Source organism: Oncorhynchus mykiss, chromosome 1 (assembly GCF_013265735.2).
Source record: "Oncorhynchus mykiss isolate Arlee chromosome 1, USDA_OmykA_1.1, whole genome shotgun sequence".
NCBI classification, from domain to species: Eukaryota; Metazoa; Chordata; class Actinopteri; order Salmoniformes; family Salmonidae; genus Oncorhynchus; species Oncorhynchus mykiss.
In genome coordinates this window covers 64,100,348-64,115,172 of record NC_048565.1, presented here as the reverse complement: position 1 = coordinate 64,115,172, position 14,825 = coordinate 64,100,348, and the positions used below count along the sequence as shown (strand labels likewise).

Genomic DNA, 14,825 nt, shown 5'->3' with positions numbered 1-14,825 from the left:
CAGGTGAAAGCTATGCCACTGACTCACTCGATGTGTGTAGCTACTTCTCTGTGGTGAAGCGAACTGTTAAACTAGCACTGACAGGATTATTATACTTCAGAGTACCAATAAATCAGCAAAGGCACATTACGGGATGTGTCAAAGGTCCAATTATAACTATGAGAATATACCACAAATCATATTTCTTTGTTGAGTTTCAAAGTTTAAATAGGACTACATGTAATGGAATAAATACATTTTATAAGCTGTTATGTAAAGTGTTGGCTAATTTAAGAATAGGATGTCTTCCATATGCTTGGATGTTGCCATCCCAGAAATGAAATTTTATTCCCTCTGCGATTGGCTCCTTTGGGCTTCAATAATTGACAGGCTACTATGCTTTGTTCTACAACGACTTTGTCCCAGTGTTAAATGGGAGGTGATTTTGCCACTGTCAATGTAGCTCCCCAATGAAAAATGTTTTAAACTAAAGCTATCGCATTATCCAATGGTGGTCTTAATTTTATTAGTTTTTTCATTATATAAATAGTGGAAATAAATTAATTTGTTCTGAATGGGCCAAGTTATTGTTGGTGACATTCATCTCGTGCATTGTCTTTAGAGACCCAAAAGCGGCAGTAGGTTTGGTTGGTAGGACCTTTGCGATTCATTGTGCACAAGCGGCTTCTCCTTGTCGACGGGAATTCGCTGACAGAGCACCAGTTGTTTTCGCAGGCAGATGTTGGTGACTGAAGTGGGCTACCGGTTACAACTTTAATTTTAATGCCAAGGAAAATTCGATTACACTTATCGCTAGTATATGCTGAAATGTATGTTATGCGCTCGGACACCAATCACTACAGGTAAGAATGTGCCTACGTGCTTTTAACTTTGTAGTAGCCTGTTTAGCGAATATGATACAACCACCCTTGAATTTTGGCATGTACAATGAATGATTCTTGGGTTTGTACTTACGTTTTACATGTTTGAATATGGTTGAGTAAACCTACCTTCAATCAAGGGAACATGTTTCGTTTGTTGAGCATATTGGTTTGTTTACAGCCAAGTCAGTAACGTTACGCTGAAGCTTCGTAGACTTGAAGCTTCGTAGACTTTCAATTGTTTTTAAATGGTTTGCTAATTTATGTTTTGAAAATGAAAAGTAGCCTAATAAACAATGACATTCGTAGGTTCATGTTTTATTATTATTATTTTTTACAAATATCTCAAATATCACATTTGTGCCATATACAAGTGAAGCACTGAACAATAGCCTATCTTATAATAATGTCATTATAATCTTGTGTATAGGGTGAAAACAGCTTTATAGGGATTGAGTGAACATTTCATATTCATTCAGTTTTGTGGATATCAACGCTGTGTGACTGTTGCGCTCATAAAGATTGGAGGTCGTGTGTAAATGTTCCACTTAAAAGAAAGGATGCTGTGGGGGTAAACTTTAATTTACTGTATGGGTAGCCATGCTTTATGTTGAATGCTTGATTGACTATTACTGAGTACAATATTCACTGCGGTTAATTAGAACATTTTAGTTGGGGTCAAGACCTCGACAAATTGCCATCACCTATTATGCACTTGAATTATTTTTGGGAACGGGGATTTCAAAGTGACAAGGAGTGGCAGCGCTCACACCAGGTGAAGGTCATAAACACATTTCATACAGCCCCTCATGATTATATGTAGATCTGCATCCATGTGTGGATGTGCGCGTTTTAGTGGAACTGGGTGTTCATGTGCTGATGGAGTGGAGGATTTATATGGTTATTCATTATTATGTAATGCCGGCTAATCTTGATTTGGTGCATACAATTAATTGATTGTTCTTATCATGGGGTAATTTCAAGGTACGTAACGATTCACCGAAACGCATCGGTCCGGGTTCATCTGTCCACTGGAGCCCAAACCGATCCAAATGAAGCATGCATTGGTCAGAAAACCTATTCAAACATGACTAATCTCCGGTTCCCTAATGTTTTTTACTCATATTGTTTTATTCCGAAAATTATTCTTATCTGTTGTGACAATTGATGTGTCCTCTCCTGCTGCTCAGTAGCCCACCGAACTTGTATGCATGTAACTGCGTGTGTCTGATAACAGCTGTGCGTGCGCACGTCGCACAGTGCGGTAGACAGCTAATCACGCCAACAAGGTAGGTCTATCTCTGTTCTAGGCTATTCGTACATCTGCTCGACACCGTCAGCATTCAGATTAGGATATAGCTTTTGCAATATCAAATCATAGGCTTTATTAGTTGAATTGTTCAGGTTCGCAATAAAGCATACTTTTGATACAAACAGTCATAGTATTTATATTTGGTTATTTTTAAAATAACAGGTCATTTCATAAAGTACATCAATCATTTCTGCAAGCTGTGTGTGCTGGCATTCATTAGAAAAAGCTGGAGAAGTTCTCCAGTAAAATTCCAAACTTCGAAACTATTGGCTTTTGAGACGGGTGTAAAATTACAAAGTTCCATTATATTAATTGGCTAAATGTCAATTAATTGGCTAAATGTAAATTGATAGTGGGGTGGTAGATGCTCAGCCTGCCCTATGGCTCAGCTCTGGGTAAATGGCTGGAAGGGAACCAGCTATTGTCGAAATAATGGTTAGGGTTTTAAAATGCGATTTTTGACAGTAATTTGACAAAAGATGAATCCCTTCTAGCCATGACACAGCTCGGGTGCAAACACACAACCTTGACATCGACACACACACACTCATCTTAGAGAAGTCATCTCAGACAGATGCAGGAGCATATATTAATTTAAAATGGAAAATTAATATGCTCACGCAAAAAAAAATTTAGTGTGTCGAATCAAACTGAATCGTATCAATTCGTTCCCCTAATCAAACCGAAACTCACCATATAGGACCCGATGTATCTAGATGCGTATCGAACTGTTCATGAAAGGAGAGATGCACATCAGGAGTAATTTCCACTTTAGCCTATTGCTACCCTCAGGCTATGAAGCCTATCAGATTAAAGGTAGCTGTCAGCTGTTGGCAAGAATTCTTAAGCACCAAACTGCGCTAGAGTACTTTGATGTTGTTTCATGTAATCAAGTAGTGTATACAAATGAGAAGTCAGGTCTGATCTTATCTCGGAAGAAAAGAGAAACACTTGACCTGTTCATGGAGGCTGGAGGTTTTGAAATGTCCCTCTCTCTCCCAAAAAATATGTACATTTGTGTGATGTGAGTAACAGCCAAGACAACTGTCTCTGTTCCGGTGCAGCTCTGTAAAAAAAACACAATGTGATTTATTTATTTTTGCTCTTTTTTTTTGTTTCAATGAATCTCAGTATGCTTAAACCAGTTAGTTGCAGAGCAGATTTAGCTCCCAGTCATGCATGATATTAAAAGAGGAAGTAGGGAGCTGAAGTCAATGTGATTTTACATTAACTGGGTTGTGCAGAGAGGTGATGGGAAGGCCCGCTCCTTATCTTAAAAACTCCAGTGCTCAGAATGTCATTTCCTCTTCCCACCCAGTGACAACATAGCAGATTTAACACATTTTAAAAAAGTAATCCAAAGGCAACAAACATGTATTGGATGACGCACAGTGGTAAGGAACTCCTTTCTATGTGTATATCTCCCCTTTTTCCTCCCTGCTGTGCTCGTTATATGCTGTCTGAGGTGTGGGTAGAGACTATGCCCTGTGCAAACATTACTCTGCAGAATTGGTGGTTTGGCAGACAGGCAGTGCTATGAATTGATGAGGTATGGGTGCAGCTGGGACCTGGAGGGTGGCACAGAGCACCAGGTGGCTCATCCCTCCTTCCTGATTCAGATTGATGGGCCTCATCTCCCAACCGCCCACTCTCTGGCCCAGGTGCATCATGGGAGTGAGGGCCAGGGACATTTGGGTTTGGGTTTGGGCTGACCTGGCTGTCCCATCCGTGTGGCCCTTTGTGCCCTGTCTGACTTGGGATGTTGCAGTGGCACTGTCATCACTCATCTGGGATGAGGTCTGATGCCAAAAATTGTCCTGATGTAGCCAAGCACTCCCTCAAGCTATCACAGTGTCCAGATGTACATTCAGATCAACTATTGTTAGAGTGATATTTTTTTCAACAAAACTATTTGATTGTCTTCTTCTTTTTCTTTTTCTTCTTTCATCGTTGTTATCATCATCATCATCATCATCATTATTATTATCATCATCACTTTCTTCTTCATCAGTACCGCCACCACCAGCACCACCATCTCAAAATGCAAGCTCCTTTCCAACCACATTCATATCCACTCAAAGCCTGCAGATTCCCCAAAATGTTTTAGGAGGCGGGAGCAAGGTCACAAGCATCCCTACACTGATGCAGGGTGACGGGAGCCAGAAACTCGTCTGGAATGATGAGGAGGATAAGTCAATTAGAGCCCAAATCAAAACATCGGAACTCGCAGACGAAACAGAGTGTTGCATAGGAGAGGGAAACGCTGTGTTTAGCCGACTGCTCAGACAAAGTCCTCAGGGCCTGCTGTGCCTGTAAGAGAGGCGAGCTGTGCTGGTGGAACATATTTATAAAATCAGCTCAGCTCTAAGTGCTACAGCAGTGTGGGATGTAGTGGGTACTATAATACCTGTTTCCCATGGAAGAAAGCAATGTTTTTACCATTACACCAAGAGGTACTGTATATCAGTCTTGGGCTGAGAGTGACACTGTTTTTGATGTCGCAGGCAGGGTTATCTTACCACGAGACCGTGAACCCTACTCACGTTCGCTACACCGACCCAAAACAAACTCTGCTGACTCTGATATTTTTCACACTGTCCTTTTCAGCAACTGTGGTGGATGTGTAAACTGGCTAGCTCAGTACAGCCCGGCTTGACTTGGTTGCGCTTGGCCGGTAGTGCAAAAATGGTATAAGTTAGTGGTCAGGGTCTCAGTCCCAGTTGCCTTAAATGGTCAGAGAACAAGTCAGGATACAGGACAAGGAACAAAACAAAAATCAAAACCACGAAGGGGTCTGACACAGAGGTGACTCACCAAGCACACCAGGCGGGAAGCGAGAAAACACAGAAAAGGGCAGAACATTTGATCATGTGCTCAGTAACTCAAACGTATATATTTTTTCCACCCACTTTTGCCCTTTTCAAGTCAGCTTAAAATCAAATGGTAGACAAGATGACAGGGTTCTGAAATATGGCTGATACCTCTTGAGAGGTTTAATTAGACACGGCTGTGTGTTTGAGGGTGGTCAGTGGATTAGGTGGGTGACAAGTAGAATTTGAGCTGACTGACATACTGTACTTAAGCACAGCTGGACAGGGCAGATTAGGCAACAAGCCCCTACACTGAAAATGATTCAGACAGTGACATAAATACAGTGGGGCAAAAAAGTATTTAGTCAGCCACCAATTGTGCAAGTTATCCCACTTAAAAAGATGAGAGAGGCCTGTAACTTTCATCATTGGTACACTTCAACTATGACAGACAAAATGAGAAAAAAAATCCAGAAAATCACATTGTAGGATTTTTAATGAATTTATTTGCAAATTATGGTGGAAAATAAGTATTTGGTCAATAACAAACAAGCAAGATTTCTGGCTCTCACAGACCTGTAACTTCTTCTTTAAGAGGCTCCTCTGTCCTCCACTCGTTACCTGTATTAATTAATGGACTTATCAGTATAAAAGACACCTGTCCACAACCTCAAACAGTCACACTCCAACTCCACTATGGCCAAGACCAAAGAGCTATCAAAGGACACCAGAAACGGAATTGTAAACCTGCACCAGGCTGGGAAGACTGAATCTGCAATAGGTAAGCAGCTTGGTTTGAAGAAATCAACTGTGGGAGGAATTATTAGGAAATGGAAGACATACAAGACCATTGATAATCTCCCTCGATCTGGGGCTCCACGCAAGATCTCACCCCGTGTGGTCAAAATTATCACAAGAACGGTGAGCAAAAGTCCCAGAACCACACGGGGGGACCTAGTGAATGACCTGCAGAGAGCTGGGACCAAAGTAACAAAGCCTACCATCAGTAACACACTACGCCGCCAGCGACTCAAATCCTGCAGTGTCAGACGTGTCCCCCTGCTTAAACCAGTACATGTCCAGGCCCGTCTGAAGTTTGCTAGAGAGCATTTGGATGATCCAGAAGAAGATTGGGAGAATGCCATATGGTCAGATGAAACAAAAATATATCTTTTTGGTAAAAACTCAACTCGTCGTGTTTGGAGGACAAAGAATGCTGAGTTGCATCCAAACAACACCATACCTACTTTGAAGCATGGGGGTGGAAACATCATTCTTGGGGGTGGAAACATCATTCTTTGGGGCTGTTTTTCTGCAAAGGGACCAGGACGACTGATCTGTATAAAGGAAAGAATGAATGGGGCCATGTATCGTCAGATTTTGAGTGAAAACCTCCTTCCATCAGCAAGGGCATTGAAGTTGAAACGTGGTTGGGTCTTTCAGCATGACAATGATCCCAAACACACCGCCCAGGCAACGAAGGAGTGGCTTTGTAAGAAGCATTTCAAGGTCCTGGAGTGGCCTAGCCAGTCTCCAGATCTCAACCCCATTGAAAATCTTTGGAGGGAGTTGAAAGTCCATGTTGCCCAGCAACAGCCCCAAAACATCACTGCTCTAGAGGAGATCTGCATGGAGGAATGGTCCAAAATACCAGCAACAGTGTGTGAAAACCTTGTGATGACTTACAGAAAACGTTTGACCTCTGTCATTGCCAACAAAGGGTATATAACAAAGTATTGAGATAAACTTTTGTTATTGACCAAATACTTATTTTCCACCATAATTTGCAAATAAATTCATTAAAAATCCTACAATGTGATTTTCTGGATTTTCTTTCCTCATTTTGTCTGTCATAGTTGAAGTGTACCTATGATGACAATTACAGGCCTCTCTCATCTTTTTAAGTGGGAGAACTTGCACAATTGGTGGCTGACTAAATACTTTTTTGCCCCACTGTATGTATGGCCTCATATCTTAAAATACATAGTGCTTTGTGGTTTGTAGATTACTAAAAATCTTTATTGACTTTTGACTTCAACACATTTAATGAAGGTGCTGTTCAATGTATGCAAGAGTGTGATTATCTGCAATATCTGAATTTAACTGTGCAATCTTAGGATGTACAGTGTTTGTGAGGTTGTATGCCTTCATTTGCATTGATTGGATGTTTTGTAATACTGGGGTGACATTACCCTCTGGTGGCAGGGTGACACTAGTATTGCGGGCTGGATGATTGACAGTTGTTTGAGAAATTGATTCAAATGTTTGTTACGTTCATGTACATTTATTGATGTGTTCAGCCCACAGTAAACCTCAGATCAGTCCAGTGCCTCTTCACTCATGAACTGACAAATAATTCCAAAAAAGCCAAATTTGACCATAAATGAGGAATGATTATCGTGGACTTTTTCAAATTTGAACATCTCAGTTTTATTGATAAAGACTGCATATTTTCCAGAATTTGTCCTCGGCTGCGTGTTTTCGAACCATTTGTCTCACGTTAATGGGTTTACTTGACATTTAATTCAATCTTATTTTCCTACTTGCTGAGTGAAGACCAAGGATTGTCCAATAAACAATCCAAAAGAAATTTCATGAGATGCAAATATTTGGTCTTCATCATCTGTGATTATTTAAGTGATAATGCCAGAGAAGCCGGAGTTTCGAGGACATATTGGCACGGGTGTTGTTAGGTCCAAGACGAAGTTGAGGGCATTATCACTTTTATACAGTTGAAGTCGTAAGTTTACATACACCTTAGCCAAATACATTTACACTCAGTTTTCACAATTGCTGACATTTAATCCTAGTAAACATTCCCTCTTAGGTCAGTTAGGATCACCACTTTATTTTAAGAATGTGAAATGTTAGAATAATAATAGCGAGAATGATTTATTTCAGCTTTGATTTCTTTCATCACATTCCCAGTGGGTCAGAAGTTTTACATAAAGCATTGCCTTTAAGTTGTTTAATTTGGGTCAAACATTTCGGGTAGCCTTCCGCAAGCTTCACCCAATAAGTTGGGTGAATTTTGTCCCATTCCTCCTGACAGAGCTGGTGTAACTGAGTCAGGTTTGTAGGCCTCCTTGCTCTCACATGCATTTTCAGTTCTGCCCCAAAATTTTCTATAAGATTGAGGTCAGTGTTTTGTGATGGCCACTCCAATACCTTGACTTTGTTGTCCTTAAGCCATTTTCCCACAACTTTGAAAGTATGCTTGGGGTCATTGTCCATTTGGAAGACCCATTTGCGACTAAGCTTTAACTTTCTGACGACTGTCTTGAGATGTTGCTTCAATATATCCACATAATTTTCCTCCTCATGATGCCATCTATTTTGTGAAGTGCACCAGTCCCTCCTGCAGCAAAGCACCTCCACAACATGATGCTGCCACCCCCGTGCTTCACGGTTGGGATGGTGTTCTTCGGCTTGCAAGCCTCCCACTTTTTCCTCCAAACATAATGATGGTCATTATGGCCAAACTGTTCTATTTTTGTTTTGTCAGACCAGAGGACATTTATCCAAAAAGTATGATCTTTGTCCCCATGTGCAGTTGCTAACCGTAGTCTGGCTTTTTTATGGCGGGTTTTGGAGCAGTGGCTTCTTCCTTGCTGAGCAGCCTTTCAGGTTATGTCGATATAAGACTTGTTTTACTGTGGATATAGATAGTTTTGTACCTGTTTCCTCCAGCATCTTCTCAAGGTCCTTTGCTGTTGTTCTGGATTTGATTTTCACTTTTCGCTCTAGGAAACAGAACACGTCTCCTTCCTGAGCGTTATGGCAGCCACGTGGTTCCCATGGTGTTTATACTTGCATACTATTGTTTGTACGGAAGAACGTGGTACCTTCAGGCGTTTGGAAATTGCTCCGAAGGATGAACCAGACTTGTTGAGGTCTTGGCTGATTTCTTTTGATTTTACTATGATGTCAAGCAAAGAGGCACTGAATTTGAAGGTAGGCCTTGAAATACATCCACAGGTACACCTCCAATTGACTCAAATTATGTCAATTTGCCTTTTAGAAGCTTCTAAAGCCATGACATTTTCTGGAATTTTCCAAGCTGTTTAAAGGCACAGTCAACTTAGTCTATGTAAACGTCTGACCCACTGGAATTGTGATACAGTGAATTATAAGTGAAATAATCTGTCTGTAACAATTGTTGTAAAAATGACAAAGTAGATGTCCTAACCGACTTGCCAAAACTATAGATTTGTGGAGTGGTTGAAAAATTAGTTTCAATGACTCCAACCTAAGTGTATGTATGAAAACAAAGTAGATGTCCTAACCGACTTGCCAAAACTATAGTTTGTTAACAAGAAATTTGCGGAGTGGTTGAAAAACAAGTTTTAATGACTCCAAACTAAGTGTATGTAAACTTCCGACTTCAACTGTATAACGGGGTCACCAACATATTCAAATAATGATTGCCATATTTTCATTAAAAACGTTATTTCTATAGATGTATTCATAGTATTTCATCCTTACACAAGATATAGTTCCAACACAAATCTAGGGTTGCTACCCAAGCCAGGTGGTCGTTCGTTTTATCGGTTCAGTTGCTAGAGACTCGATCCAGTCATTCAGTCTTTTTGTTCTGTATTTTTAGAAGCGACCCAGTAATTTGTTTTAAATGTTCCATTGCCATACTGGCTGGCAACGTTCTTATCCCTTGCTTGCTAGCTAGCCAACTACGGCTTACTTAAGTTCACGCCCAAAATTCTGCAGCTAGAATAACAGCAAAGTAGCCGCATTTGCATTTGTTCAAGCTGTTCTCTAGTGACATTTATTTGGATACATCCATACCAATGACCTAATGAGGTACGATTTCGCTTGTCATAGAGAATGTGCTCACTCGTCAGGACACTGTTGTTAAGAGGAGCTAGCCAACAACACATCTAACACAATCACTTCAAACTGAAGATGGAAAGACTGCAAACTAGCTGCACTTCGTTTCATTTGACCTTTTTCAGTTGACATTTCTTTGTATATATATCCATAAAAATAAAGCCAGCTGATTCGTGATTTCGACTGGCTGAGAAACGCTGCCTGCCTGTCTGTCCCGTGCCAACTCCCGACCCCTACTCGTTGGCCCCATGGGATAGCTGGAGATCGAATTTGAATATTGAAACAATGTTGCACATTTCGGAGAGACAGACAGAAAGGTTTATACAAATCTCAGCTGTTGAAAACTAAATGTAAGTCTAAAAGAAATGTGAGATAATGTCTAAATGCTTTTTATAGTGGAGATCAAGTTTATAACTTGCCTGGCTGGGCTGGATTGCGCAGTCGGATGGAACAGAGTAAATCCGCATTTTAACAATATAGATTTAACCGGTGGTAACTCGTGTAATGGACACCAGCTGGAATGCGCTTTTAACCAATCAGCATTCAGTATTAGACCCACCCGTTGTATAAAATAACACACTGCATCTGTTTATTAATGAAATCCAGTACAAAGAGAGCAAATTTGTGTCACTAAGCATTACTAGGTAACGCTGCAGTTGATGATGGCTACAGTAGCATATCATTTTGCAGCCACATTCCTTTTCACCCAACAGCTAAATGTACATTCATTTCAAAATCCTTAAAGGGAGTGCTTTCTAAGGAAGGTAGTAATGAAATATCTTTCATTGCCTCTACCTAAGCCGAGAGCTTAATGAGTAGACGTTTCATATAAGTCATTATTGTGAGGTGATTATGCAGTTCAAATTAAACCCTGCGGTCATGTTAGCAGCTCAGTGAGTTGGTTGTTGGGAGGATGACTTCCAGGATGACTTCCAGCCAAAGATGTGCAGACTTCTCTTTATAACAGCACAAGACAAATGGGGGAATCTGGATGATATATGTCAGTTCAGTCATAAGATGACCAAGGAGGTCAACAGTGTGCTGTTACAAAAACAACACAGAAGGCTCAGAAACATGAGTTTGAAAACAGCACCTGAAAAGACTGGTGTTTGGGAGTCATTTTCACTGGTTCTGAACTAAATATTATTCAGTAGATGAACACATGCATTGAAAATGCTGGTACAAACTGTACTCGTAAAAACACAATAGGCCGAGTATACCTATGTTAAGGATTTAATTTTCTCTGTATCCTCTTATTTCAGATAGACTCCACTAGACACCTCCACACCTCCAGCAATGATGGCTGTGCTCCACTCTGGAGTGAGAGTGTTCATCATGCTCCTCATTAGCAGGTAAGATACCTTACAGTAGAAGGGTTACAGTGACTGCCTGGGACCTGTGGGTATGTATGAATGGTAATTTTACAAAAGTCAGTCTGAGACATTGTTAAAACATTTTTTAAATGAGGTGTTACTGGGACCAGTGTGAAGGATTTATTTTGTGTGTGTGTGTGTGTGTGTGTGTGTGTGTGTGTGTGTGTAGAGAGAGAGATCGAGAGAGAGAGATAAAGCAATTCTCCATTGGTTATTTGACTGAGGCACATCAATACTCAATCATGACTCCCCATGCATTACTCAGAAGCATTGGAATTCTCCACAGAAGCATTGAAATTCACATTGACACTGCCACGGTGCAGCACCAGTGAGGCAGCCCTCAGCACCAAGCACTGAGTCAAATCGGTTGTGCTAATGCCTTCAGGGGTCATGCAGAGAGGATGATGGGATGTTGTGGTGCATATTTGACACTTACCGTGACAGGAACTCATCCTGTTCTTGCCAGTCCATTTTGTTGCAGACACAATATCCTCCATGCACAACTTAGAAAAGTCCAACCCACTGGGTACCACCGTATTCTGCCATAAAATGTTGGTCCATGGCACACTAGCTCTGTGTTATATGCTTTAGGTACAGATGCTTTATATGCTTTAGGTACAGATGCTTTGGTCCACAGTGTCCCATCCCACACAGTCTTTGTCCATTCATGCACACAGATAATTGTTTTAATTGTTCATTTAACCTTTATTTATACAGGTTTTTCTCATTAAGATAAAATCTATTTTTCAAGAGAGACCTGGTCCAACAGCCGCAAGGGGAACAGTTTCAGACAAAACAACTGACATACACTGACACAACATTGAACAAAACAATAGACACACTTACATAATATGTAATTGTTGTATTGTAAAGAAACACAAGTGTCAACTAAAAAACTGCTGTCCTAAAGACAATTACACTCTTCTCTGATATTTACATCGACCATGTGTTTAACTCCACCAACGTGACTAGATCATCAAATGTTTTAATGTCCAGGACCACGGACTTGACTAACTAAAATTATTTCTACCATGACATGTTCTAATTCTTGCTACTGTTAAAAGCAAATGAGAATGGAATCGTAAATTATATTTATTTACTGACCCGATTAATAAAGAACAGCGATAAAGTGGCATTTAACCCAATATGGCCATATAAATCAGTGTATACCAGTGTTTAAGCCTACGCAAGATCAATGACGACCTGCCAATGGTGCTATAGAGATCACAATGATGTGTTGGACGTTTTTGATTCGGAATGAACCTGAGGGACGCATGATATACTGATATACTGAATCAAATTCTCTCAGGGTAGTGGTTGAGCCTGGACACACCTACTCATTCCAGGGTTTTTCTACATTGTAGAAAATAGTAAAAACATCAAGACATCATAATCAGGACATCAAAACTATGAAATAACACATATGAGATCATGTAGTAACCAGAAAAGTGTTTACATTTTTTTTGAGATTCTTCTAAGTAGCCACCCTTTGCCTTGATGACAGTTTTGCACACTCTTGGCATTCTCCCAACCAGCTTCATGAGGTAGTCACCTGGAATGCCTTTCTATTAACAGGTGTGTCTTTTTAAAAGTTAATTTGTGGAATTTCTTTCTTCCTTAATGCGTTTGAGCCAATCAGTTGTGTTGTGACAAGGTAGGGGTGGTATACAGAAGATAGCCCATCAAGCGCTATGATGGGTCTCATGACGACCGCCACAGGAAAGGAAGACCCAGAGCTACCTCTGCTGCAGAGGAAATCTGTCCTTTGGTCTGATGAATCCAAATGAGATTTTTGGTTCCAACCGCAGTGTCTTTGTGAGATGCAAAGTAGGTGAACGGATGATCTCTGCATGTGTGGTTCCCACCATGAAGCATGGAAGAGGAGGTGTGATGGTGTGCAGGTGCTTTTCTGGTGACACTGTCTGTGATTTATTTAGAATTCAAGGCACCCTTAACCACAGCATTCTGCAGCGATACACCATCACATCTGGTTTGCTCTTAGTGGGACTATAGTTTGTTTTTCAAGAGAACAATGACCCACCACAGAGTGCTGCATCAGATGACCCGGCCTTCACAATCACGCAACCTCAACCTAATTTTTATTAATTTTTTAAAATTTAACCTTTATTTATGTAGGCCAGTCAGTTGAGAACAAATTGTTATTTACAATGACCGCCTACCACCGGCCAAACCCTATCCCGGACTACGCTGGGCCAATTGTGCACCACCCTGTTGGACTCCCAATCACGGCCGGGTTGTGATACAGCTCAGGATTGAAAAGGGTCTGAAGTGACGCCTCTAGCACTGAGATGCAGTGCCGTAGACCGCTGTGCTACTCGGGAGCAGATGGTTTGGGATGAGTTGGAGTGAAGGAAAAGCAGCCAACAAATGCTCAGCATATGTCCATCAAGACTGTTGGAAAAACATTCCAGGTGAAGCTCGGTGAGAGAACGCCAAGAGTGTGCAAAGCTGTCATCAAGGCAAAGAGTGGATACTTTGAAGAACATAAAATATATTTGATTTGTTTAACACTTTTTTTGGTTATTACATGATTCCATGTGTTATTTCGGAGTTTTGATGTCGTCACTATTATTCTATAATGTAGAAAATTGTAAATATAAAGAAAAAGTATTGAATGAGTAGGTGTGGCCAAACTTTTGACTGGTACTGTAGATAATGTATATGTTACCAGCTCTTCCTGGCCTCATGAGAAAAACAATCCTTATGCCAGTAATAAAAACATATTCTCAGTTTGAGCTTCCATATCAAGTTCTCCACATGAACAGTGAAGCTCAGCTTGTCATCTACCCACACTCCCAAATATTTATACACTTTGACCTGCTGTATAGTATGTTCATCCAATGTAGCAATGACATGATTAGTAACATGCCTGGCATTTAAAAATACCATGCATTTTGTTTTACCCTTAATTCAGAACCAGCTTCAAATCATACAGATTATTTTGTATGGTGTTAAATTCTCTTTGGACATTTTCAAAAGCTAAAGATAAACTGCTACCACTTGAATAAAGAACAGTATCATCTGCATAAAAATGAACATCTGTTTCAATGTGCTCTCCAATGTTGTTGATATACAAAATGAACAACAGTGGGCCCAAAATAGAAGCTTGTGGAACACCTGAGCACAACTCTATGGACTTGATTTACAACCCTCCGCCATTACACATTGTGCACGATTTGATAACTAATTTATAAACCAATCTAGAGATGGAACAGTAATTCCACAACATTTTAACCTTTACACCAACACAGCATGGTCCACGGTATCAAATGCCTTCGACAAATCAGTAAAGACAGACACACAATGTAACGTCTTGTCAAGAGCACAGTGAATGTCATTTAAAACCTTCAATGTTTCTGAAACAGTGCAGTGGCCAGACCTAAAACGTGATTCCATTCCATTTAAGATGTTGTTTTCTTGGAGGTAGGCCTTCAGCTGCCTACTAACTATGGACTCCAGTACCTTAGACAGTACAGACAGTGTTGACATGGGTCGATAGTTGTCAAGTAGCGAAGGATCTCCACCTTTCAGGAGAGGCAGAACAAAAGCACATTTCCACATTTCCATGTCAAGCGAGAGGTTAAACATACATGTTAAGGGGGAG

At 40.6% G+C, this 14,825-nt stretch overlaps 1 protein-coding gene across 1 annotated transcript in view; it reads left to right on the top strand.

Annotated features, from left to right (window-relative positions):
- Positions 1–448: 448 nt before the first annotated feature.
- The window catches only part of LOC110526858 (gamma-aminobutyric acid receptor subunit pi), a 65,612-nt gene continuing 51,235 nt past the window's right edge, over positions 449–14,825 (top strand). The window contains exons 1-2 of the mRNA XM_021608051.2: positions 449–842; positions 11,090–11,179. Of these exons, the coding sequence (XP_021463726.2) occupies positions 11,124–11,179 (56 nt within the window). The 5' untranslated portion in view covers positions 449–842; positions 11,090–11,123. The remainder of the gene's footprint in view (positions 843–11,089; positions 11,180–14,825) is intronic.